At 46.1% G+C, this 27,990-nt stretch overlaps 1 protein-coding gene across 2 annotated transcripts; it reads left to right on the top strand.

Moving 5' to 3' along the window:
- Positions 1-5,874: 5,874 nt before the first annotated feature.
- WSCD1 (WSC domain containing 1) lies at positions 5,875-25,672 on the top strand. Of its 2 annotated transcripts, XM_036394946.2 has the most exons (10): positions 5,875-6,582; positions 6,804-6,848; positions 12,715-13,395; positions 16,158-16,272; positions 16,760-16,947; positions 19,498-19,619; positions 21,594-21,759; positions 22,257-22,421; positions 23,095-23,295; positions 24,336-25,672. In XM_036394946.2, the coding sequence occupies exons 3-10, from the start codon at positions 12,981-12,983 to the stop codon at positions 24,686-24,688; spliced, it is 1,725 nt and encodes a 574-aa protein (XP_036250839.1). In that variant the 5' UTR covers positions 5,875-6,582; positions 6,804-6,848; positions 12,715-12,980; the 3' UTR covers positions 24,689-25,672. The 2 variants fall into 2 exon arrangements, with proteins under 2 accessions (XP_036250839.1, XP_036250837.1); XM_036394944.2 differs by lacking the exon at positions 6,804-6,848.
- Positions 25,673-27,990: the final 2,318 nt, after the last annotated feature.

A 27,990-nucleotide genomic window follows, 5' to 3' on the forward strand; every position in this document is an offset into this window, starting at 1 on the left:
GACAGGGATCAAACAGCCAGTAATTGGTAGGGGGGAAACATCCCATACTCCCCAAGCACAACTGGAACAAAGGAAATCCCAGATTCATGAATATTTAACAAGTTTCCACACTCCTATGCATGACAGATGTATTTTGGTTTTAAAAGAATGTCAAAACCATTCACTGCAGTTCCCTTGTGAGATTAGAGTGGCCCCTTTTCTGGGAGCACTTGGTTTTGTGGCTTCATCCTGCATCTTCCTGCAGATTGGTTTAGGGCTGGAACTCTATTAACAGGAACTTTTTCAGGGAGGAAAATGGCATCCATACAGACATTTTTATTTTCAATTTTCATTTCAATTACACTTATATTTGGGCTTTGAGGTTGTTTACAGCTGAAATATATCTTCCAGGAGTTCAAGTATTTCCTAGTCATCACTCACATTAGTTCTTTGAAGGGATTGTCAAGACAAAAGGAATCCCACACATCCAAAAGTGCCACCGGAGGAGGATGTGTGAGCAGCAGCTTAGGCCAGAGGACAAGCCCTGCTGGCATCCTGAGCAGCCTGGCTGCTGGGGGCTGGCACAAAGCACTGCCCTGGGCTACAGCCAGAGACAGAGCTGGGGACACCTGAGCTGAGTGTGCCCAGCTGGCCACCCCCTCACTGGGCCAGAGCAGCTACCGCCACCTCCCTGTGGCTTTACCCATCCCTTGGGAACACAGGGCTGGAGTGGCCAGGAGAGCTGTGCAAGGGGCAGAGGGGTACATAAAATGATCTATTGGGGAATTTAATGCCTGGTGATAAAACACTTTATCCGTTCCCAAGGATGGTGCTTAAACAGATGCTGTTAGTGGTTGTATTTCAAAAGTCAATGGGGCTAAATAAATCTAAAATTTACTTCTACTAAAAGTGTTATGAGGCCAAGGTCTTTTTATTCTTTAGGTGTTCAATTAAGCAAAAATCCAGAGATCTGCAGGAGAATTTAAGACTGCCATGAACAGGAAAGCTTTTTAGTTAAGCTTTCATCTCTTCATGTGAAGAACTAAATTGATGATTTTTAAATAATTTACATCCCAGAAGTAGTGTTAAAAAAATGTCCCAAATGGAGCTAAAAGCATCGTAAATATAATTTCCTGTCAGATTATATGAAATACCCTGATAAATGAACAGCTCTTAAAAGGACACTAACAGTGGACTTGGAAGGTCTGACTCCAGCTTTCTGAAAATGCCAGCTCTGAGTAGCTGCCGTTTGACTTCAGCTCTGCGTGCCCTGAGCAAGCCATGAGATATAGAAGTATGAGTGTGCACTTTTTCCTTTCTCTGATTTATTACATCAATGCTTGTTTTGAAGAGCCTTATCCAACTAAGAAAAAAAGGGAAACTAGTCATCAACCTAGAACTTGGGGAAGGGGAGAGAGACATGACTGTTTATCTGCTCAATAAGGATCCTTTTGAACGCATCACCAGCTGCCAACAAACGCAAATGTCTTTTATTTTCCTTTCAGTGAGTGCATGTGGGAGGGGAGGAGAGAGAGGAGGGAGTCTGTGTTAGCTCTGCTGTTACACTGCTGAATTAAGACAGCCACCTACCCATCATCTACTTCCAAATCCCTCTTGATTTTCAGACACATCTGACATTTCACAGTCTTCTGTTGCCCATCCTGTTTAAATATTAATGCATCCAAAGGTTCAGATGACTGCAGCCATCCAGAACAGAGAATCAGAAATTAAAAGCAAACAGGCAGAACAAAGCCCGGTAACGAGTGCGTGGTTCTGAACTTGCTGGGAAGGCTGAGATGAGCATACAGTCAGCTTGAGCTGTGAGTCATCCTTTCTTGTTATTAATGCAGTATTTATCAGCACTCACTCCTTTCCTCATGATTTCTGCCAGCTCTGTTTTCACACCACGTTCATCACCACAGCTTTCCTGTTTCTGTGCCCAGCAGGCCCAGCTCATGTTCTCAGGCTCTGTCCATGTCCCATACTCCCATTGTGTCAGCAGCCTCTTTTTCTGGGTGTTGTACTTCTTTTGCAATTGTTTGCGTTTCTATGTGACAGGGCAGCAGTGGTGAAATAAGAAGTGACAGCCTACACTGAATGTTGTTATGACGCCGTCATTTCCATTCTCAAGCAGATGGAGCCAGCACAAAATGAGCGCAGCTCTTTGGACACACTAAATGGCTTCAGCACCATGGCTGACCCGACCTCTGAGCCCAAGACGTGGCACTGACCTTCAGAGCGCAAGGGATGATCTCACTTGTCCTACTACTGCACAGGACATTGGTCAGAGGTCCGGGTACCACTGGACAGGGCTTGTGCATCTCTGCTCAGGAGCCCTCTCAGCACAGTGCTGACAGTGGAGCTGCTGCTCCCTGCACATCCTGGCAACTTGCATTGTCCTGTGCACAAGGAATGACTGTGGGCTCTTCCTCCAGCCTCCAGATCACCAGCACTGAATCTGCATGAAAGATGTGACCTGTCCCCACCCCTGCATGGACAGGGACAGTAAGGCCTGAGGAGTACACGACATGTCCAACAGGGACATCCAGCAAACCATCACAAGAGCTGAGAACAGACACCAAACACTTCTATGACACCAGTTCCACCTTTCATACTGACATGTCAGCCATGGAAAGAGAAAAAGATAGAACCCTTAGAAGAGGAAAACCATGCTCAGGAAAGAGAAGATGCCAAATGCAGACGTTATGGGAAGTGCTCAACGTTTCCTTCCATTCAGTCTGAAAGTCAGAAATTATAACGGCTGAACCCTAAGGAGAGGAGGATGAAAGGGCTTCGCTCCTGGGCATGTGACACTGCTCCCCTTTGTGGTACCAGATGCGGGGAAAGAGGAGAGAAGAAAAGCAAATCTGGAGCTGAAAGGCTCTTTTTTCCCCCTTTTTTAAAGAAAGAACAAAATTAAAATGATCCTGAAAGAACAACTCTTCCTTTCAAAGACATTAGTTTGGGAAGCTGGCTGTAAAAGGGTACATTTTTGAAATGTGGCTGCAGTTACCAAGCAACCTGCTCTGCTGGCAGCAGCGCGTCCGAATTCGGGGGAGGCAGAGCCCATGGCTCTGCCCTCCCAGGACAGCGAGTGCAAGCCTGGACAGCTGGCACACCACAGTGTGTGGAGCCAGGACCCTCCACCCAGAGTGGCCTCCAGAGCTAGCTGGGCCTTTGGAAGAAGTGAGCATGGCAAAACAATTGAGACATTGCATTGACAGAGGATGGAAGATCAAGGAGAACAGGAAAATCTGAAATAAGCCCAGTAGCTGCAGCAGAAGAGCTCTGGGTGTATGTGGGTGCAACTATAAGCATAATTTGATGTATATTACTAAAACGAAGGCAAACAGCAAACAAAATTGTCAATTAACATTCACTGTTCTCATATTCATTGGGCACACTGCAGTGCTTTGCAGGATTTTCTATAGCCTAGGGATATAGCAGCGGAAAGAAGAAAACAGATGCCCTGGGACCCAACCTTTCCAGGCTGAAAAACCCCCAACTTTGCCTGGATCCAGAGCTTCACCAAAGCTTTCATTCCATTAACTCCACACAAGGCTATCATTACACTTTTCTAATCATGAGTTGTTTTGTTACATCCATTACTGTTCTAAATGGGAATTAGGCACAACATGCACTTAATTTAGGTTATGAGTTGAGCTGGAAAAAAAATCTAAGTGTATATCCAAGACAAAGAGTTGAGATATTTTATTTCCCCCCATTTGGTGAAGAGAATTGGCCCCAAACTTCACAACCTCACACTGTCCTAAAAGTCTCCAGGCAGCTTCTGCCCCCAAAATGTCCTGGGCTGCCTGGTGCTGAGGGCTGGGTTCAAACATCTTGGCTAAAAGCATTAACAGAAAGACTGTGGTCAAATGTTGTTTGAGACACCTGATGATGCTAATAGTAAAGATGGGAGCACCTCCCAGCACCTCTTTCTACCCTTTTGAGCCACCCTCCACCACCACCTGAGCCAGCAGCAGCACATGAGCCCCTGTGCTGCAGTGTCACTTGCACAGAGCACATGGCACTGCCACTGTAGCATCTGCCTTTACTCCAACAGCCAAAGCAAACTCTGAGAGATATCCTGGAGTGTAAGATCCCTCACTGATCTGCACAATCTTCAACAAATGTTCTGTGCCTGGCATATTTATAGGGTTCTCTGAGATCATGCAAAGATTTGTCAATAATCATATTAAACTTCACGGTTTTCCCTATGATACACCAACATGGCATGTATGTTATAAAGACAGTCATTGTGAAAAGAGCATGGTGTCACTTAACAGCTGGTTTGCTCAGTTCTTTCATAAAACAGCTGAAAATGGTAGGTAGGCATTACATGGAATGCCTAATCCCTGAGTATTTAGGATTATTAGATGAAAAGGACAAGACCCTTTGCTACATTACATTTCTTTAGGAAACCACACAGTCTTTTAGATATTTCTTCTTGAAACAGCACTGGCAAAACCTGTCACTTTTCTGAACTGATCCTTACTGTTACAATTGAGACTATTTTCTGAAGTGACTGAAAGTTTGAGTCATTTAGCACAAGAACTGCTCCCACAACAGGATTCTAAAAGTAATGCCACTCATTCCAAATTTCTTTGCTGTATTTTGTGCAACAACCATGCAGAACCATCAAGCAGAGAAAGAAAGTGCCCAGGACTTTACTGAGACACAGACTGCCTCCAGCTGCCACTTCTCCCATCAGTGACTCATTTCACAGCATGACCATAATGCACACAGGTTGTTTTCCCTGTGTTTTGCCCCTTTTCTCTTAGTACTATTGGGTATCATTTTTCCATGTCTGCACCCTGGTCAGAACACCCTTTGGATTTACCAGCCCGGTCATCCCGCCAGCCGTCCCTCCTGCAGCAAAGGTCCTGAGGGCCTGTACCTGCCCACACACCTCCATACAGCCCTGCTGCCCACGCACGTGCTGTGGGGCACATCAGGTTTTCTCACTGAGAATGCTGACTGCATTTTCTGTCACTGCTTCACCTGGGCACAGTCTTGCAATTCTATTGATTTAGGCCCCAACCCAGCACATTTAAAAATGTCATTACAGTTAACATTTGATTAATTTAATTTCAGTAAAACTAAATTAATTTCACAATTTTTCAGCCTTAAAGCTGTACACCTACATGAAGGTTGGATGGGTTGCAATCTAACAGACGCACATCTTCTTAGGGTTGAGAATAGACCTCCACACATCAGCATTTTAAAATTTGAGTGTTACACTGCTAAGCCTCAGGGTTTTCCGTTAATCAAAATTCACCAAATCACTCTAGGACTGCAGCCCTCTCAGACCATCAGGTCCCAGAGAACACTGGTTATGAGCAAAAGCACTTCAGTCGTTCATGTTGAGCTGAACAACCAGGTTCCTCTTCTCCAAAGTCATGTGGAGATGGGAAAGCCAAGTGTCATTTAAATAGTGTCAGCATCCCATTGTGGGGTTCAGACCTCACTCATGGGGTGCACTGCATGGAGACAGGCACACCCCTGCATCACTCAAGTCCATGGGACTGGTCAGAGCATGAAGCAATGTGCAGCATACTGAGAGGAAATAGGATCAGTCCCCAGGTGGCATTCCAATTCCCTCTTTCCTCCCACATCCAAGAAACCCCAAGTGCTGTTTTCTTACAGCCAGGCAGGTGTTGGGTCTGATGTTTCTGATCCACACTCTCTGGCACAGAGAAGAACCAAAGGTTGGTCCCATAACCACATTCTGTTTTGACTCCCAGAGATGGATCTCCACAGGTTTCATTAAATATGTGTAGACCATAGGGTATTTTCAAAACCCTAGGCAGGGGTGCAGCCAGCAGCCATTTAAATGCAGATGCTTTAAGAATAATTATCAGTTGCTCAATCTCTGCGTGAAGGAGCAGCAGGACAGAGCGGGAACATGCGGGGAAGGTGGCAGTGCAGGCAATCCTGAGCACACCGGCAACTGCCTTTCAGCTCTCACATTTATAAATAATTTATTTCCAGCCACCTGTGCCCAGAATAACAATTTTCTGCCCGAAATCTCCAAGCTGGTGCTGGGAGGCGGTCAGGGGCTCGCTTTCCCGGGACCCTCTCGACCTGTTGGGAAGGGGTCCGGGTCTCCAGAGGGGCAGCTCTGAAGGGATGTGCCCCTAGTGGGAAGAGGCACGAGAAACAAACGCGGAGCATCCGTTCAGCTGATCGCATTAGGGCTTCTCGCTGCTGCTGCTGCCACTCAGCTCTCTGCCGATGCAGCCATCCGTGCGTTTGGACAAACAGCCAGGCAGAGGGAATGGGTAGGTCTGCAAACGTCGGCAGCTGCAGAAGGCTGCAGAGCTCTGCTGTGAAGCAGCCTTAGAGGAGAGGCTGCTTCCCCGGGCAGGGGAGCGTTATGAAACACGAGCGCGCTGGCTGTGCCTGAGGATTTTGGCAGCGCAGCGCGGACGCCGCTTCCATCCTGCCTGTTGGCGCAGGAGGCCATGGAGCGGCTCCCTCCGGCCGGCTCCCGCAGGGCGCAGGACCCCGGCGCCCCGGCCCGCTGAGCCGCAGGGACCCCAGAGAGCCGCAGGGAGCCCGGAGAGCCGCGGGGAGCCCTGGAGGGACACGGCGGCAGCGGTGAGCGGGCGCGGAGAGGGGCTGGGCGAGCTCCCGGCAGGGCAGCGGGAGGGAGCGGAGCGCCGCAGACCCGGGCACGGCACCGAGCGCGGCGCGCAGGATTACGGCGCTGGAAGCGGGAGGCAGCAGCAGGATTAGTAGGGAAGGGCAGAGGGAGCAGGATTTATCAGCTTTTCAGATATGCATTACGGCCTTTTGTAATATTTCACTGGATTGTACAGGACTTTGCCTGCCTACAACAAGGGCTCCTCAGCCACAAAAGAAAGGTGAGGTTTTTCCTCTTTTTCTTACACCGTTCAGTATCTGCCTCTGCGAGCCGTGTGCCAGCTGGCCTGGGCACGAGCAGTAACCGGACAACTTTTTCGAGCATTCATTGTAGCCTCAATGACTATTTGTTTTACTAAATTAATCCACAGCATCTAAGTAAAGGGGCTGAGCGGCATTATTTACAAAGGCTGCAGGTTGCTCTCGAGATGCCCTTCCCCAGCATCCATGGAACATTTGACTTGAAAAGTCAGCAATGGATACTGCCAGTGTGTGTGTGTGACAGCCTAGTGAGGCAGGCTGGAATGCTCAGCTTCTCCCACAGTTTCTGGAGCATCACTGTGCTGAATAAGTAGACTCTATCAATGTTTAGTAGATGAATGTTGCAGGAATTCAGATATTGAAGGGTTTATGAAAGACACTTCTAAAACACCTATGATTAACTTACAGAGCTGTATGTTATTTTAATTCTAGTAGATTTCCTTGCACACAGGGAAAGATCTCATCTGTAGATCTTGTGGGCTAAGGCAAACATAAATATATACATAAATATATGGTGCATTTGTTACAACATTCTTGTGCAAAACTTCAGCCACAGACCACATAGGAGCTTTTGGAAACTGCAGATAGAGAATCATTTGCTCAGTGGTTGATCTCTTTTAATACCTAAGAACATACATCATACATGAATGTTTTATTGCTAATTAAATCTTTTGAAATACAGTAACAGTTTGCTGAAAGCTTTCAGTTTATCAGAGAATGGTGACAGCAGACTGTGTGTTACCTCTGGAGCACACATCACTCTGTTTACAGAATGTACACACATGGATGTGGATGCACATGTGCACCTGAAATGCGTGTATGCATGTGTCTGCATGCATCTCTTCCATACTGGCATGGAATTAGTCTTGCTGGTTACTGCATTATGACTTGAGCTAGGTAAAAAGTGTGGGATTAATGGAGAAATACCATGCTGTGATCTCTGCTCAAGCTGTCCCTTAGCACTTTCCGAGTCAGCACTCTCACAATAAGCCGTGCTGGACCATCTGCCTCCTACAGGCTCCTCTGCATCCCTCACCTCAGGCTCACCAACAACATTATTGTCTGCATTTATACCTATGTATGCTAAAAAATTGGTCTTAAAAAGCCAAATATTTGGTGAAAGAGCCACTGGGATAGGATTTGCACAAGTTAGTGCCAACTTCTCCAGCCTCAGGCTGCAGCTCTGCTCTGTGGCATTGCCTTTCCCTTCCAAAGCTCAATTATCTGTCTCTGTAAAATGGTATAATATATATTTTAAATTTGTGTTACTTTCAACTTGATTTGACCAGTTCATGAACTATAGAGTTTTTCTCCATCTTTCTGCTAACTCCACATAAGTATTTTTTTCTTATTTATCACAGTTCAGTGTTATTAAAGGTTTTTAACACAATCTCACCATCAAAGATAACATTGCAATCTGATTACATCTTGTATCAAGCCCACGTGTAGCAAGCAATGGTAAACTCACTGGAGAGCCCTCTCAAGCTGCAAGACTTGTCACCACAGCATGTGGAGAAATTTGGGTGCTTCTACCTAATTTCCAGCTTGTTGGCAGACCTCCCTTGTTGGGAGACTTGTGGGGTCAGCAGAGACACATCCTCTAGCAAGGAAAACTTTGTAAGTTGTAAGAAGTGGTTGAAGTTTCTCAGAATGATTGGAATAAAGGGAACTGCAAATAGTTGACAGGGTCCCAACATCAAATCTGTGGTTTCTTAAGCGTTTTACTTCCTATGTGCATTCACACAATTTGATATTTGTCTTGACTTTCCAAAACACTGAGAAAATGGCAGTGTGTACCCAAGGAAAAGGCTGCAAGACAGAATCCTTCAGCTGAGGCCTGACTGCATTTGTCCTCAAAGAAAGCTGACAAAAGAAAGGAGAGACATTGAAGAGGGATGGATTTTTCTAAAAATAGTAATCATGAGTCCAATTCCCTTCAGTTTACAACAGGAAAAATCATCTTGCTTCCTTGCCAACAACTCTGAATTTGCAAAATCCTGCTGGTCTTTAGACAAGGACCAACTCTTGATGACCTGCAGCTGTCAATGCAGCACTGACTTAATCTTCTGCACTGAGCACACATCAAGGGACAGTCCTCAGTTAAGCAACCCTTCACCTGCAAATCTGGGGCTGTTTTTCAATGTCTTCAGCCTTTACCAGCATTCACTGAAAATATTCAGTCTTCCCTTAAAAAGACTGAAAAAGCTCCTTCAGCTAGGAAGTAGAATTGCCAAGAACTTTATGATGTTTCTTTTATTTCTCTCTACAAACACATTAATGCAGCTGCCTAGTGTGATATCCTCTGTCACATTTTGCAAGTTCATTTTGGAAGCAAGGTACTGATCTGCTTTTCCTTATAGCAACTTTTTTGGTAGCAAGAGATCCTTTCCCTGCTGAAGTCCCAGCACCCTGTAGATCTATGCTTCCACTCAGCATGCCCAAAGCTGATAATTTCCAGTGCTAATTATTGCCCTTTTTTCAGTGCAGTGTTAACCCTTTCATTGCCCTCTTCACCTAGAGGTCTCCTCTGCCATTTAACAGTTCTGACTGCCCATCAATTATCCATCATTGTCCTTTCAATTATAATTTTATGATTTTACTTACAACTTCCAATTCTTATGGTTCTAAGACCCTTTGGCTGTGAGAACTGATAAACAGGGATAGAAGACTTGTTTTCTTTCATTTAGCTTAATTCATTCTAGGTGAAACACACATGAAAAAGACAAATGCCGCATTTTCTATTACAGATACTAGTTATTTCCTCCTTAGTCTTTCCTTTTAAATATAATCATCAGAAGTGATGCACTTCAGCTCTTTTAGGCATACTTTGATGATATTGCAATATGCAGTTTATGGAAAAATCAAATGACAGTTTTTATTTCAGCAGCAGTTTGCTATTTCCCTACTAAAAAGCAACATTTAATTTTTGAGTTGCACATTTGCAGCAGTGGTTGTGGGCGGAGAGTCTGCTTATTTATTTGGTTGGGTTTTACTAGGATGTACTGTCATGGCAACTGCTCTAAGGGTGAGTGCATCTGGAGGTAATTCGTACACATCATGTTGAATGCAGCAAAATTGCATCGTACCATTTAAACTTTTTCAGCCACTGGGCAAGGGCAAAGTTACCCCTTTGAGACTCCGAAACAGCTTCTCCTTACTAAACAAACAAATACATAAACAAACTTGGCAGAGCACTAGGAGCAATGACAAACATTTCTTGTTGCTTGGATGCAGAGCCTGCTGCACAGTTCATTTAGGTCCAATACCTTGGGTGTTTTCCCCAGTTCTGCTGATGCACAGCAAGCTTTCCATGCTGTTCATGTGGAGGCAGAACATTATGCCCTGCCCAGGTGATGTTTGGGCAGGCATTGGCCAGACTAGTCTCCCTTGGCTCCAGGAGGCATTGCCACGTGCTGCCCAGGCAAGTGCCAGATCCTCTCATCCTGGCATTGATGTGGCCTCCAGCTGTTCCATTTTACATCACTGCAAGCATGGAGAAACTCTATCAAAATCCACTGACCAACCACACAAGTGGCGCTAAAAGGGATTAAATTGGCCCGGTGATGCAGTTTCAAGCATAATGTGCCTGACCTTTGCTACATGGTCTTGATGGCCCTTCTCCAGCCAAGTTGCGGGCACTGCTTGATGAGCCAGAAAGCTCCAGCTATCCCAGCACAGCCTCTCCAACACCAGCAACAAGGACTCATCTGAGAACTCATCTGAAGCATCTCTCTCTAGGTGAATAAACCAAAAAAGCTGTGAAACCCTGAATTGCAGATGGGCAGAAATGACTGCAAACCTGATATATTTATCCAGTCTTATCTTTCTGCTGGCAGGGGGAAATCTTAAACCTTTTGAGCTGGTGTGTGAGTGCAGCCATTGCCACCTCCCCGCTGAGGTTCTCAGCAGCTCCCCTGGGCAGGGCTGCCTTGGGCAGCGTGCAAAGCCTGGCCCCCGCGGGCACCTGCCCTGCTGACCCAGCCCCAGCGCGAGGTTCTGCACGGAGCACGGGCATCCCCAGCCCAAATCTCAGCTGGCTGATACCTGCACGCTGCTTGCTTTCAGATCACACAGCCTCCGCCGGGAACAGCTCGAGTTTACAGTAGCCCCGTGGCAGGAACAACTAGTGAATCAAATCCCACCTATGCTCATAGACAGTATTGCTTCAGATGAATTAGTGCAGTAACATCCTGCAGGATCTAATTATGGCTAATTTTCCATTCATTTGTCTCGGTACATCTGACCCTTTTACTGCAATTCTTGAGCACTCACAACATTGATCAGAGATTTAACTCTAGGGGTCAGCTCTTGAGCTGGTGTAAATCAATGCATTTTCTTTGGCTTTGGAGCTGATCCGAAGGGAGGTGTGTAACTTCTGCTGTAGAGAGAGCAGTCAGAATTCACTGAAGATGCTACAGCTTGGCAGTGCTTTGCACCTGCTTGTGCTCACCAGCCCTTGGAGAAAGAGTAGCAATCAGCACATTGAATACTTCTGGATATTACTCAGTCCTCTACAGTTAAAATCAGCATACATGTACTTCAAAAAATACCAGTAATAAGAGTACCAAAATCAGGTCTTCAAGATCACCTGAACTGTAAAATTAGAGACAGAGACTCCTGGCTTGTGACAGGCTCATTTAGGAATTGAGGCTAAAAGTCACAAAAAGAAATTCAGGCTCAACTGACAAAAGATTTAACTGAGCCTTAATTTATTTTTGTTGTAGAAGTTTTGGATCTTTGGTTTGGTTGCTGTATAAGAAAGAAAGAATTTGCACAACCAAATGAAAAATTGAATGGGTAGAGACTAATTTGGTAACATTTATTTAATAAAGCAGCATAAGTGAGCAGATGTTTGTTGCTAGGACTGTGGATTTCAGGAGTGTGCCCCAACTGCAAGCTAAGCAAAAGTCATAATATTTTCTTTTCTGGAAAACACTGCATCTTTTCTCAATACTTGCCTGGCTCCACAGAGAAAGCATAGACTGGGAAAACAGGAATTTATGGGGATAAGCCAGCTTTTATTTGCCACGGGAGGTTAAAGGTTCCCTAGAGTACAAAGGAGCTTTTCTTGCCCAGACAATCCCATCGTGATACACATCAGCACAACTAAAGCTGCAAGGCTCAGCAACAGTCAAGAGAGATCTGCCGAACTTGAGCTGAAATTTTTTCAAACATTCACTAGTTTTTCTCCACACACATTCCCACATCAACAGTTGGCAATATGAATTCACTAAAAAAAATTATAGCAGGATCTCTGGTTTCTGTTAAGGCAACACACACAGAACCTCCAAATATCCTTCCAACATAAAGCCCAACTTCTTTGTGCTGCACAGAGATTAATAATTATTATCTTATCTATTGTGAGTTGATGCAATTTCTTTTTTCCTCCCACACACCCACACTTCTGTTTTCTTCTGATCTTCATTTGTAGCTGAGCTACTGTTTAGCTGAAAGGAAGGAATTTGGTAATACCTCCCTAAAAAGATGCCTGTTCATCCAGTGACAAAGGATGGAGATGTTGGCTATTGATAAAAGAAAATAAAGAACTTATTTTCCAAACATTCCAAGAGAAATAACCTCATCATTAAGGTATTTCTTGTGCATTCCAAGTTAAAAGAAAGAAAAGAAAAAAGTCAGAAGATCTGAAACTTGGTTGAGCTCAATCAATCGTTCTCATTTGACTATAGTTCTTAACCTGCATAATTATAAACAACAGATGGAGAAATGCTCAGATAAAGCCAAAAGGGGTGGGTGGGGGAAAGTCACCCTGATGGTGGATGTTTTCAATTTGGATGTGAACCAGCCTTACACCCCTTGGTGTTTCAGGTTTCAGCATCGGCGGTTCGGCAGCTCGGCAGGGCACGATGAAGGCACCAGCCCGGGTGCCCACGGAGCCCCTGGGGCAGCCAGGTGCCTGAGGCTGGCAGCAGTGCCACACCAGGCTGGTCTCTGCTGCAGACAGCTGGGAGAAGCTTTTCATCAGGAGAAGGCACCCAAGTGATGGGCTGAACTTATGGGAGGAATGAGTGTCTGGCCAGGCGAAGATTTTGGAGGCCTGTTGGGAAGCGTGAAGGGCCAGTTTCAGTAAGGGCATGGCCAAAGCTTTCTTCAGGCTACAGAAGTTTCTCCGTCGGATCCAGTTTCTGCTCTTCTTCCTCACAGCAGCTTACCTGATGGCTGGCAGCCTCTTGCTACTGCAGCGGACCCGCTTGGTTCTCCAGCAAGGTTCCCGTGGGACCCCCAGTAACCAGGCCCTGCCGGTGCCCGAGGAGATGAGCAGGGTTGGCATGACAGAGCCCAGGAGCCTGCAGAACCCCCGGCTGCTGGTGGGCACGGATGCGCTGCAGCAGGCAGCCCTGGGCCAGCAGCACAGCCCACACTGGCTCATGTCCCGCAACTCGGAGCTCAGGCAGCTGAGGAGAAGGTGGTTCCACAGGTTCAGCAGTGACCAGGAGCCCCTGCAGACAGCAGGGCTTAAAGCAATGAAGCACACTGCTGAGCACAAAGGTAAGGGACGGACCCTGCCCGTTTTCTGGCACACACATAGGTTGCACTTTGCTGATCCCCACCAGCCCTGCAGGTCTGCCTTCCTCCTTGCTCATCACCACTTTCAAAACAGCTTGTAGGCATATCCCTAGGCCAAAGTACAGAGGATCCATGCTGGGTGACTGCTGTGCCCTCACTACAGCTGCAAAGTATGAGTTGTAATCTTTGATGCTTTGCCTTTTAGAATTAGTTGTTCTTGGAGATGTTTCACTGATAATAAAACAGGAATGGGATCTGAATGACTAGACACTACATTTCCGAACTGCTTTTTAGTTTGTTGAATAAATTTGCCCAAACAGAAGGGCACAAAATCCCACAAAATGGGTGCCACATTGTGCTACTTACTGAGGGAATTGTCTCTAGAAATGGGAATGAGAAGGTGATAGTGGTGGGAGATGAGTCATACAGTGTGAGTGAGGCAAACTGAACTGCTGGAGTTACCTGAAGCTCTAAGCTGGAACTGCTCCACGGATGCTTCAAAACACCCTGTTGGTGGCAGATTTTGGTGGCAGAGAGACTGAGAACTGCTCAGCCGGTGCATTGCTGAGGTTCTAGCTACTGATGAGAGGGGCCAGAAGGACTATTTACTTGTACATCTCACCATATTGAACTGTAGATTCAAATATACATCATTTGAATATCTGATTGAACATGAAGGGACATTATTAATAACAATATTGTTAACAAGCACTGGAATGCCTTTGAAGGTAATTAATTAAAACTTAACTACCTATGTAGAGCATGTTATCTTCTCCAATTCATTTCTAGTAAACTTAGAGGCTTGTTATTTCATTATGGATCCCTTTCAAGACCTAATGAACTCCTCCGTGCTTATAATGCTTAATGATGTTTCAGTGATGCCCTGTGGTTCCTGCTCAGCAGAGCAGCGTTGCTGACCGTGGAGGCTGGGCTTGTGCACGCCCAGAGGCGTCATCCTCATGAGGCAGTACAGCTCTGCCCCAGGGGCTGCTAGCCAGCCCTTCAAAGGCTTCCCTGGGCAGACCCTTAACCCAAGCCACAAACCATGGCATGTCCCCAGCCTGCTGTGAACCTCCCAGCTCACTTTACCTCACTCTGTCTCCACCCAGGAGCACGCGGCCTTTGGTGAGAAAACCCAAGTCCTTTTTTTCTCCAGGGTCAGGCTCTCACCTGCTGACATTGCAAGTGGCTCAGGGTAGGGACCACACTTTTCCTGACAGAGACACTGACAAATACTGTTAGTACAACTGTGAGAGTTTTCTGTTCTGATTGCTCGCAGTGGATGGAGTTTTCCAGTTCCCCATGCCTGGTTCTGCCATTGAACAGGATGCAAGGTGACAGGGATTGTATTGCTGACACAACATGACATGCTGCTCTGAGACTGTGGCATCTCCGTGACTCATTCATGGGAGGATGTGAATGAGAAATGCTGCCAGAGTGGTGGTGGCGTGGGAGGGACACAGGGAGGAGGGCACATGGTGGCTGGCCTGCTCAGGACCCCCACTCAGGCTCTTTGGCCCCACATCCTCAGTTTTCTGCTGCTACAGGTTTGAGTCAAAGTGCCCAAATCAAAAGTCTCCAGTAAAATGTGGAGCATCTTCGTTGCAAGTGCATGACTCCCACCTCGTTAATGGTGTGCTGGGTGTGTGTGTTCACAGCTTGTGAATTTTCTAATTACATGTTGCCAAATTACCGTGTGCAGGTCTTTGAATCTACTGTGGTGTTTGTGATATTGAAACGTTTGATTTACTATTCCTGGCTCCAAAATCCCTGATGGAGCAACTCAAACTTCCTTTTTCTTGTGAATTAGTTAATAAAATGTTTTTTAGTTTCACTTTTCACCATACATTCTTTTCCTATCCACATTATTTAATGTGTGCTTACATTAGTCAATTTCCCTGTGTTATCATCTCAATGTTGTTATTTCTAAAATAAAATTTCCTTTTTCCTTCATATTTTGATGATAAAATGTACTTATAGACATACAATTGCTGTATAATAGTGGGACTCCACATCATCGTTCCAATTGTATATTAAAAAATGGCCTGGGTTTTTACAGTATTTTGTTCATGACAACAAAAATTAGGCTGAGCACTGAATGCAAGTCTAAGAGAAACATTTATCTTTCCTATGCTAAGTAAAGCAAGACATATTTGAAGAGATTCCTTTGCACCAGGGAGGAGATAGCTCAGTGTGATGGCTACATTGTGCTGCCTAGTTAAAAGTGAATTTATCTTTCCATTACAGCTTTAATGTAACTCTATATATCCAAAGAAAATTGATTTTCTTAATATTTCTCTTGCACCATCTCATTATCAACTAGAGATTTTAAAGAACACTTGGGAGAAATCCAACAGGATTTCTGGAAGTTTTTAGCATTTGAAGGCTACATTCTCCTGTACTTTAGAGAAGTGCCATGTTTTGTCATCCCAAGGAGGGAGTTGAGCAGACAGCAGCTGCATGCAGGAGCTGCAGTCCTGGGTGGGTTGGGGACCTGGGTATGCAACCCCTGTGGAAGGGAGAGTCTCATTTCCTTTTAGCCCATTTCCACAGGACAATGGCACTGACCCCTTACCAAGGTTCAGCAGCAATGGAGCGGTCTGCAGAGGGTGTGGGACCCCAGACAGGTTGGGACTTGACCAAATGCAGTCCTGCTTGCAGCTTGAGGCACTGGATAAGCCTGGGATGGGTTTTTCCCTTTCATCCCATATGCATTGCCTAACCCTGGTCTTGCATGCACACAGGCACCTACATGGGCTGCTTCACTCACGATTCGAGGGAGAGGACACTGAAGGGAGCTGTCTTTTATGACTTGAGAAAAATGACAGTAGGTCACTGTCAGGAAGCTTGTGCTGAGAGGTGAGTGGTGTTTTTTCACTGCAAGTTTTCTCTTCTTTGACAATAAGTGGAACTGAATTTGAAATGGGAAAAGCATTCCTATGTTAAACATTCAGCATCTATGACAACAATTATTATCTCATACCTTCAGGCACAGCACAGGTCTGCTTCTCTGCTTGAAGCAGACTGCTACAATGCTCTCTATTCTCTATGGCACCGTGGCTACTTACATTATATTCTCTATTGTCCTGAACAAAAATTACTGTTTGGTTAAAGAGTCCTTGTAAGATAGATATCTTTTGATAGACGTTGGTCTCTAGCCCATGTCTTGTTGAGGGGCTGCCCTGCTGAGGAGGCCACGCTGTCTCCAGGATGCACTCAGCTCCAGAGCAAGGCAGCAGGAGCACAGGCTGTATGCAGGGACACGGGGACAGGCTCGTGCCCTCAGGTACAGACCGGGGAGCAGAAGACGGGCCCCTCTGTGCCAGTGGCTGTTTTCTGCTTGCAGAGCTTACAGCTACGCGGGCCTGGCGTTCGGAGCAGAGTGCTACTGCGGGAACACGCTGCCGGCCGCCGCCGCCAAGGCCGAGGAGTGCAGCAGCGAGTGCAAGGGCGAGAAGGGCTCCGTGTGCGGAGGGCTGAACCGGCTCTCGGTCTACAGCGTGGAGCAGCTGCGGGCAGGAGCCAGGCCACTGCGTAAGTGGGCGTGCGACCGGGCAGGGGAGGCCACGAGGGACAGATGTCACGGCCAGGCTGTCCCTGCTGCTTGTCTCACTCCGTTTGTCACCAGAGTTTGAAGCGGCAAAGAACAAAGGTGCCTGAAGGGCACAATGTCCATTTGCTGCTGGTCTGGTTCCTGGCTCCTACCCAGAATAGCAGTGCTGCTCAGCACCCCAGAGCAGGGACATGTGCCTGGCACGCTGCCTCAGGGCTGCCACAGACGAGGTTCCTGCCACCAGGGAGGAAACTCAACACAGTGCAGAGTGACTGCAACAGAAGCACAATTTCAGCTGAAAAACCCATTCCCTTTGGTTTCTGCTGAAGGGGTACAAACCCATGTATGTTTAAGAAACAGCCTTGGAAGAGGTGCCCTGTAACACGAGGGCAGAAAATTACTCAGATCAAGGCCACCCTATGCTCAGATGATCCTAAACAAAATGAGTAATCTGTGACTGTGAGGAATAAGCAGGGGCCAGAAAAAGCCACATCAATCCCTTTCCCGAGAGAAATGAGACCAGAGTTTTGCTTTTCCATGGAGTTCTGTTTCAGCAGGAGTTGGGAATTTTGTTCCATCTTTAGATAATCTATCGTTACCCCATCGTTCAGTTAGCTGCCATGGAGGACTCCATGGATAAGCCTTTAGGCAAACACAAAGCACATAAGAGATCTAAACTGCTGATCACTCTTTGCAATTGGCAAGCTCACAAGACCTTATGGATATTATTTGCTGAGAAGAAGCACCAAGACCTTAGGTTGTGCCAGTATTGATGGTCCCTCATTTCTTCTTAAAGACAAGTCAAGGTTTGTACAATAATCCAACCAGCTACATATAAATTATATATCAAAGGTGCACAGACCTAAATTGCTACTGTCAGGATGACAGGCATGTTGGCAGGTTTCCCAGGACATGCATCACTGTTTAAACCCCAGTATGAAATATATATACACATTCCTCAGGAAAAGACAGCATTTAATTTTTTTTTAAAGTATTAATTAATTACTCCTCAAATTAGTCTAGCCTGAAGCTAGAGTTGTAATTTTCTTGCCCTTAGTAATACCTGACAGTTGTCTGTTTGAAGAATCCCCCTGACACAAACCAGTTGAGGGGCCAACAGAAGTATTAATCACAGCGAACAAGTATGTTAGAATGTAACTCTGAGACTCTAAAGGCCCCCATGATTTACACTGTGTACTATAGAGCACAGACCTCACATAAGTCTTTTACAGGGAGCAGATTCAGTGACATCTCCACTTAAACCTTTCCAGACAGGGTTTGCTGTCGCCCCTCTCGGTCTCTCCCCCGACTCCTGCCCCCATGCCATGGTAAGGAAGCCCAGAGTGTGCAGCTGTGGCAGCCAGAGGGCCACAGTCCTGCGTGCCTCAGGGTGTCCTTCTCCCCAAAAAAGTGGGCAGACCACACAGATCCGGCTGTTTCCAGTGTAATCCACGGATGCATCCTGCTCCCTCCCGATGCGCTTGTAGGCAGGTTAAGCTTTCTTCCTGACCGCTGAGAAAGCGCTAAACATGTCTGTAAACATTTTGTTTCAGGAATTATATATCAGTGTGAAATTTAGTAGAAGACCTTTCAAGAACATTCTGAGAAGTCCAAACACTCCTTTTATTCTTTGGTGCCATGCTCAAAGGGACCTGGTCCTGAGTCGACTCCTGTTCCTTCCAGCTTGGGTGGAGTTATTTTATTTTCACATCATCCCAGAGATCCAGCTCTGCTTCTAGTAAATTATCTGAATAGTTACAAGAATAAAACTTAAGCAGCTTCTCCTTAGATTGCTCTAGGCTCTTGCTAGAGAAATTTCTGCCAAGAAATTAATGCAGAACCAATTTTTTTTTGTAACTGCACCACGTCTCTCCTGTCATTCAACTCACTTCCCACATCAGTTCTGGCAATACCGTTTAAGGGAGCAACTGCAATAGTGCCAAGCTCTGTGGTGTTTCTACAGAAGCAGGTGAAATCAGAGGCTGGTGCCGAAGACACAGTGGAAGCTGGTCTCCCTAAGCAGCTGACAAAAACTCGCTTCAGAGTCTGAAAGGCTGCAGCAAACTCCCTTGGCCCGAAAAGGTGTGGGAGCAGAGGGGCAGCTGAAGAGGAAAGTGGGTCTGGTGGTGTGTCAGGGTTTTCAGGAGTCATTTCCGTTCCTTTCCTTTTCTGATGCAGAAGTTTTGTAGATTTTTATCAGGGCTTTTAACTCATTGAGGGGAAAGCAGGTCTTCAGAGGAAACTGGGACCTGCAAACAATAGCAATGCCCTCCACTGGTGGAATTTAACTCAAATTCAGTGCTGCAGCGCTGCTTCCCATGGCAGAGATAAAGGCATGTGCTCCTTTCAATACCACACAATTTGCAACACATTTTTATACAGTATATTACAGTTTCTCTTATTTCTGCAGCCTTTGTGATATAAAATTTATTTTATTATTTTTGACTTCTGAACCTAATATTATTCTTTAAAAGAGGCAGGATACTACGGACATAGTTTTCTTAAGAGAAACCTATTTCATATCCCCACAGGAAGGAATGTTATCTATCGAGGATGCTTTAGAGCTCCAGAAAATTTAACAGACACCTTTCCAGCCTCTTTGATACAGCCCAATTTGACGGTGGAGATGTGCTCTGAATTTTGCTCCAAGAAAGTAAGAACAGTTCTCATTTCACATCCTTTCTTTTATTGTTATTTTAAATTCTAATCTACTGAGGGAAGGACGGAGATTAGTGCCTTAGAGCTTTGAATTTGCAAATGAGTTTCTAAAGGACAAAACTCATCAGAGTAAATACCCAGTGATGCATCTGGTCCAACTGCTAGAGTGGGGATGGCGGGAGGGAAAGTCATGAGAGTGGTGCCACCAGACATGATACACAGGCAAGCTGCTCTAAGTAATGAGTATCGACCGAGAGGAAATCGATACCGTTTCCGTGTCACATTCCAATCAAGCCCTGAGCCACATCTGCCCCCGGGGGAGGTGGCTGCAGCTCATAGGGAGACATGCTGCCAGAGGGTGGATGTGGGCTGGCAGCATCCCAAACCTGGCTCCAGTGCCCTCCAAGGGAGCCGGCTCCACTCAGGGAGCCATCACAGGGCACGGGCAGGGCACCCTCTGCCTTAGTGGCTGTTGGTTCCCTTCCCTTCCTCCCCACTCTAATGGGGCTGGTTTTTTCTACACAGGGTTCACTAAATGGTCAGATTTTGCCTGCAGCCTCATTCAGCCTCATGCACTAAACTCAACGTTCAATTACTTTTTGCAGCATCACAAAATTGATTAAAACTATTAGCTGGCTGATTACAGTGCTTTGACCAGGACCCATGGCCTCAGCACAACCTCCTCTCCCACTGAATAAGCAAACGGCCTCAAGTTGTACCAGGGGAGGTTTAGACTGGATATTAGAAAAATTTTGAGATTTCTCATGCAAAACCCACTCCAGATTTCTCTCCTTCCTCACTCATGTGCTGCCCAACCCGTGGGAAGATTGTGCAGGTGAGGGTCAGCCTGCCCTGGGGACAGACACTGCACCACTGGCACCCTGCACTGATCACCTTCTGAAGATGCAGGTGTACAGAGGAGCAGTTATTCTGTTGCCTCACAGAACTTCCAGCCTTCCAGAAGAGTTCATTACTTGCAGAGGCTGCTTGGCATGAGGTATAAGGAACACTTTTATTCTAGGCTCTGTTTCAGGGCAGGGACACTTACTAATTTCTCAAACTGAGAAACACTGCTTCATTGTAAAGGAAAAATTTCTGTTTGCAAGCAAACTCAGAACTGTTTTGCCCTTGGATCAAATCTGTAAATAGTTTTTGACAATGTCATATCTCATTCGCTAAGTAAATGTTGGCTGTTGGGCACACATAGCACACGAGTTGCATTCGACTCCTTATCAGAGGATGAATGCATGGGAAAGAGCAAGAGATAAGCTGCTCAGCAGTCCTGTCACATGCTCCCAGACTCCGAAAGACTTTTAAAAGGCAAAAAGTGTTGATATGGAATAGATGGACTGGAACATTCTGCGCTCAAATACTCCCTGAACTTCCTTCAGCCCGCCCACACAGCCCCATGCCACCAAGAGAGCCCATGGGGGACTCTAAGGCAACCCAAATCTTTCTGGTAAACTGTAAAAACCCTGAATTTTAGGGCCAGTAAGCAACTGCTAATTTCTTTGGCAAACATTTAGCATATTTCCCTCAAAATTGTTTTAATTTTTACCAGTATTAGCCCATCAGCTAGGGTTTAGTACCCCACCCCTACACAGCTTTGCAGCCTGTTAACCTTCCTTGATAATATTGGTACACCAAAATCTGATTTATTCTGCATCAAATCCATTAAAAAACACTTCTTACAGACAAGAATTTTCCTTAGAAATTTATTCCTTGCAAACAACACTAACTTTCTCATGATTGCACACCTTAGTAGGCTTCCTATCTAGAAGCAAGTTGAATTTCAAAATTTACAAATACTAAGACAGTAACAGGAAAGTAGCATGAGCTTTAGAATGACAATGCTTTGATCTTGGCAGTGGCCTTGTGAAGATTTATTTTCTTTGCATGGCAGCAGCATTCCCTGCAGGCTGCTGATGCCATGGCATTTACACACTGATCTGTTTTCCCTCTTTTGCAGGAGTTCCCGCTGGCCGTGATCCGAGGGCAGGAATGCTACTGTGGATACCCCACCAGGCACTTCTCGCTGCGCGAGGGCACGGACGGGCGGCGCTGCAGCGGGAGCCACAACGCCAGCAGCGCTGCTGGGGGAGACTACTGCCTGGTCTATCAGACACCTGTGCAAGGTACAAGCTCCAGCCTCGCTGTGCCAGGGCCACCGCTGCTGGAAACAGCCCCTGTGCCCCTTCTGCAGTGGGTAAAAGTGACCTCGTTTACAGCAGTCGGAGCCACAGTAGTGGGTATCACCACACGGGCAGCAATTTAGGAAACAGTCTTTCTCTAAATTCCCCTCTTGCAATCATGCTCGTGAAGATGCATCTTTCCATTCTCTCATTATGCAACACCTTTTAAGACAACTTGCTGGCAAGTACAATGGTTTGTTGCAGCTTTATCAAAAAATCATTGCCTTACACAAAGCCAGCAGAAACCTCTTTGAGGATAATCTCTTTCGTCTCATACAGCTGAATTAATTTTAGGAAGTAGCTGACTCACAACCAGACCAAATTTATGCGCTATACTACTAAGAGAGAGAAGAAGGAAGCAATAAACTATAATCGAGAGCTGTATGTGGAATTATTAAAAAGCCACAATACTAACAATGAAGTATCTTCTCTCCTCACAGACACCCGCTGCACAGACAGGAAATTCTTAACCACCAAATCCAAAGTGTTTGTTGCTTTGTCAAGCTTTCCTGGGGCTGGAAATACATGGGCACGCCATCTGATAGAGCACGCCACAGGATACTACACAGGAAGTTATTACTTTGATGGAGCCCTCTACAACAAAGGTATGTGGGCCCAAGAGATGGGACACAGGCAGCCCTTCCAAAGCACAGAGCTTTACTTATTGCCCTATCATCCTTCTGCTTGAGCCAGCAACGACTGTTGCTGTCAGCATGTTTGGTACAATTTAAACATGCCTGGCCCGAGCAGCCTCCTGCAGTGCAGATGGCAGCAGGGACAGCTCCAGCAGCGCGCTGCTCTGACAGGCAGCTGCCCTCACAGACAGCAGCCAGGCTCTCCATTTGCAAATGGGCACACTGCCTGCACTGCTGCCCCATGCACACACACGTGCTGCTCCCACCTGACAAGCTGGTCCAAAAGACCAGTTACCTAAATGCTGCGGGTAAGACCCTTCAGCAAACATGTACGTTAAATTTTCAAACATTACTAATTACTCTGGGAGAACAGTATCCTGAAGTGGCAGAGGTTCAGCAAGCATCAAGCACTAGCGCTGTGAAAAGCTGCCTCATTGCAGAGTGGGGCTGAGGATGCCTCCCCCAGCAGAGGGATAGCCTGGCTGCCAGCACGTGTCCAGAGTGGTGGCTGGGGCTCCAGCCATCGTTTAGCTGACAGGTACTGTCACACCAGCTTTACAGCACTGTAGGGAATGATTTTAGCTGGAAAAGGCACAGACATATAATCAGGCAAAACAGCCAACAATCCTGTCTTGTAAAACAGGTTTTAAAGGAGAAAAAGACCACTGGAGAAGTAGAAGGACCATCTGTGTGAAAACACATGAAAGTGGCAAGACAGAGATTGAAATGTTTGACTCGGCGATCCTGTTGATAAGGAACCCGTACAAATCACTGATGGCAGAGTTCAACAGAAAATACGCCGGGCATCTGGGCTATGCCACTGACCGCAACTGGAAGAGCAAAGGTGAGCATTACCCCAGCACAAGCTGGTTTGAAACCCATCTCCTCAGTGTGCTGGGGAGGGGGGACACACTAACACCTGAGTGAGTGCTGCTAACAAATTCAGTGGGACTTGAGTCCTGCTACAGCTGAGATCAATCCCAAAACCTCTGGCACCTGCACAGTGGGAGCAGTTGTGGTCTTGCTGTATGTCCACCCCCAGAGGGGAAGGGAGTGCAGCACCATTACCACAGGCACACTGGAGCATCACTGCACTGTTGGGCATAGAAAACATGTCCATGTACAAGGCTCCTCTGCACAGCCCATTTGCCAGGCTGAGGTGAAGAAAATTTGCCCCTACAGCATGTAATAACCATAAGAAATCTAACTTAAATCTGGAGGATCCAATGGAGCGTGACATTTTATGATGGATATTTTACAGCACTGCACAGGTGCTACTGCACTGCAGAAAAATAAGGATAATAGCAATAAGTGGACCTGAAATTCAGTGTCCCCTGAACACATGGAAAGGCTTCAGAACCTGCCTGCCACACTTCAGGTGTTTGACTGGCAACTGGCTGGTGACTGCAATTTCCCCACTGGATACACTGCTGCATTCAGACTCTGCAGCAGAAAAGCCACTTGGCTTCCATTTCTCCTTGTACATATTTTAGGCATTACAGCTGTGGCTTGGCAGAGGGCTGGGGGGAAGTGTCCTGTGTCACAGCACATTTCTTTCCCAAGCTGATGTATCACCTTTCATCAGTCACAACTCAAGACCTATTCATCAAAAACTGACAAAATAGCCCCCAGAAAAAAGAAAAAGTCTGCTGGGAATGGCTTTCCCATACTGCAAACTGCAAATTGTTACATTTCAGCCAAAATGCTCTTTGTCCAGCCCAAAAGCTTTCACTAGGACTGTATTGACTTCAGGAAATTAAATTATCAAAAAGATCAAATAGAGATCAAGGTATCATTAATGTCTAAAGCAGAGGAAAATTGCTGACATGCAGCATGGCTAACTGTCTCTAACTGTCTCATTTTCCTGGTTTCCTGGGGGTCCAGAGTGGCCAGATTTCGTGAACAGCTATGCCTCCTGGTGGGCCTCCCATGTCCTGGAGTGGCTGAAGTATGGGAAGCGCCTGCTTGTTGTCCATTATGAGGACCTGAAGCAGAGCCTCATCCCCAAGCTGAAGGAGATGGTGGAGTTTCTGAATGTGACAGTGACAGAGGACCGGCTGCTCTGTGTGGAGAACAACAGGGACGGGAATTTCAAGCGGTCTGGTGCTAAGCAGAAGAATTTTGAGCCATTCACCCAGGAAATGAAAGATCTTATCAACAGATACATCCTGACAGTGGATGAAGCCCTAAAGGGGAGAAACTTCTCCGGGCTGCCCAGGGAGTATGTGCCAAGATGATAGGCTGGTATCACACTGCTGTGGTTAAAAATGAAGTTTTGTTTTTTTCTTAAAAAAACAGAAAAAAAAACCCTAAAAAAAACAACAACAACAACAACAAAAAAAAACCCTAAAAAAACAAAAAAAAAACCCCAAAAAAACCAAAAAAAAACCACCACAAAACCCACAGACAAATTAGAAGAAAAGCAAAAAAAAAACCAAACCAAAACAAAACAAAAAAAATAAGACCAGACCTCTTCAGCAGTTATGGCAAAGATACTTGTGGAGGCTGCTGAGCTGTTGCAGCAGTTGGGAATGCTTGGGTTTTGTCAGTCCCAAAGAGCCCCAAACCTGGCTCCAGGGGCATGGAGGAGACCCCAGAGGGGTGGCAGAGAAAGGAGTGCCACCTGTGCTAGGGGCTTGACACAGTTTTCTGCATCTCCATCTCTTCATCTGGAGAGTCATGGTGGATCTGGGGGGACACCAGAGACAAATGTCACCATGGTCAGTGCTCTTAGTTCTAGAAATGGTCAGCTGGGAAGACCTGGAGAATAGGGGCAAAGGGGGTGAACCCCAGTCCTTCTGGCCCCAGCAGGGGTAGGATCACATCCCCTACCTCATCCCTGAAATCCCTGGAGGAACTCCAAGGCAGTCCAACCTGGAAAACCACAGCTACTTAGAGCTGCGCTCTGGAGCCCCTTCCAGCAGCCATACAGGTTTGATTTTTAACTCCTGCAGTCACCTTGGGTGTGTTTGACCCTGCAGGAGCCCGTGGGGACAGAACCCTGCCATGTGCAGTGGGGAGAGAACAGGGGCACCCAGGGCTGGCAGGGCAGCTGGGCCCATGATCCTGGGCCACTGGGCAGCTTGGAGGTTGTTAATCCCTGTGGCCAAAGGAGCTGCCCTGCTGCAAGATGCTTCTGTTCATGTGAAGTAAAGGATTTCTTAATAATTTGAGTGAAAATACTAATTTTAATAAAACAAGTTTATATAAAGGGAGCTGAACTTCCTCTGCCTATGTATCATTGGTGCTTTAAAAACAATACAGGACATGGAGTACCCTTCAACCCAAGCCTCTCCCTGTTTACACCCCACATGTGGCTCATCTCTGTGCCACCTGCCTGGTATGGGGCTTGTTGTGGGGCTGTCACACCCCCATCTCTAATGCTCAGTGCCTTCCTTGGCAGTAAGGGTCTCATGGGCCACAAAGGTGTGAGGGATTGCGGTGGACTGAGCTGGTTCACAAGGAAAACAGGAATTCTTTTTGTTTATGCAAGAGATACAGCTCAAAAAAACCCAGTTTGGGTGCTGTAAGCCCAGATAAAGACTGAGGTGCCTGCGCAGGGTGGCACAGCCCTCCCTGGGACACCATGCAGCCCCCACGCAGGAGCACAGCTCACACACCCCTGCACTCCAAGGAAAAAAACCCAAATAATATTACGCCAGTACGAAACACCACAGACAGTACAGAAACACCCAGGTACAGAAACATTCCCATAAAGCAGATAAATAAGGATGCTACAGAACAGGACTATCACCATCTCCACTCTGACTTAGTAAAGAACTGATTCTTTTGGAAATTATGCATTAAAGGTCTTCCAAGTTTCATTTGGGCAGTAGTTGCTGTTGATGGATGTGGGTCACATCCCACAAAGTTTGAGCGCAGCCTATGGAAAGAGCACAGATACTTCACAGAAAGAAACTGCTCTTAGCCCCACTGAATTACATGCTTGAGACCACAAACCAGGATTTGGGCCCACCACAAAACATTAAGATTATGAGAATGACATTTTATTACATTGCCTTTCCAGTCTTGTCTAGCATTACAGGATCATTTTAAAAACATTTTGATCATTTCAAATCTGCAAATAGTGAGCAAGGACTGGCTGTAAACTCTCAAGAAGGCAATTTAATTACACATATGTCCTGTAATGAAGATTCTAGGTGGCTAAAATTAGAGCTGGCAAAAATTATGAATGTGCATTAGCTCTGTAATGCCAAAAATCAGCTTGTTTAACAAAAAAAGAATTTGTAGCCAACCATTTCTTAATAGCTGAGGCACAGGGGCTACCTCTTTATTTTTATACATTTTGTACAAAATATGTATACAATGGACTGTAAATCAGCTCTTCCCCTTTGAACCATGATGTTACATTTTTTAGCCTCCTGCACACTCAGACCAGCAAACACATCCATCTCTCAGCTCCATCTACACAGCACCTGTTTATCTTCAGTTGCTGGTTCCCAGACCAGGAGCTTTTCCCATCACAGGACTCCACTTACCATCCACACACCCTGGTTCTTCAGTCTGAAGGCCCCTCAGGTTGCACCATCATGCACCATCATGCATACAAAGCAATTCACAGAAAATGTTAAAATCTTATTGGGAAGTGTATCATTTCTAGACATGGGGCATGATCACCACTAATGGCTGCATGGTTTTGACCAAGCTACCTGAAAGAGCAGCAAAGAGGAGAATGGCTTCTCTTAATCACATGAATCATTGTCAAGCAAAATGAAGAGGAATACAATGGAAGTGCATTATTAAATGCTTTATGAAATTATTATGCAAATTATTAAATATTTATGCAATAGTTAAGATGATGTGAAAGGCCCAAAGATTTTTAAATGAAATCAACTCTGATTGAGGAAATGTGATCTCATCAATGCAGTCTCTCCCTGCCCTCTTACTGCAGAGTTGTGTCCTGCCCCTGCTCTTGGAGCCTGCTTGTCACACGCTGGCCTACAGGAGGGTGGTCTGCAGGTACCAACTTGCCTCCTGCCCACCCTGGAGACACCAACTGGGATTTTTCTGCAGTTCAAGGCTCACCAAAGTCTTGGCTACAGCTCCTTCAGGTGCTGCCCCAGTGCAGGGAACAGCATCCAGCTGCCCCCATGGTTTTTGCTGCTGTTGCCTTTCAGCATGCCCAATGGAGGGCTCCAAGGTGTGTGGGGAGGAGAGGCTATGGAATCACAAGCTCTTAAAAGTACTGATAACAAAAATAATTTTGTCCTATGAACCACAGTGGAGAGACCTTTCCAGGTCTGTTCTGCACCGGTGGGGTGGGTTGGAAGCAAACTGCATTATCTGGAGCAGTTGCTGCAGTCACACAGTGACTGGATTATGAGTGCTTATCCCGAAGGCAAAACAGACAATCACAGCCCTTGAATTTTTAGATATGTCAGAAGCTGCATTAACCTATAATACTTCTGAAATAAAGCATTTAGTACCACCATAGCAAAATTATACAGCTCATTTCATAGGAGAAAAAAATCAAGTCACAGTGAATGACAAACACAGAGAGGGAAGTGATTTAAAGGCA

This window comes from Molothrus ater, chromosome 21, assembly GCF_012460135.2.
Source record: "Molothrus ater isolate BHLD 08-10-18 breed brown headed cowbird chromosome 21, BPBGC_Mater_1.1, whole genome shotgun sequence".
Taxonomy (NCBI): Eukaryota; Metazoa; Chordata; class Aves; order Passeriformes; family Icteridae; genus Molothrus; species Molothrus ater.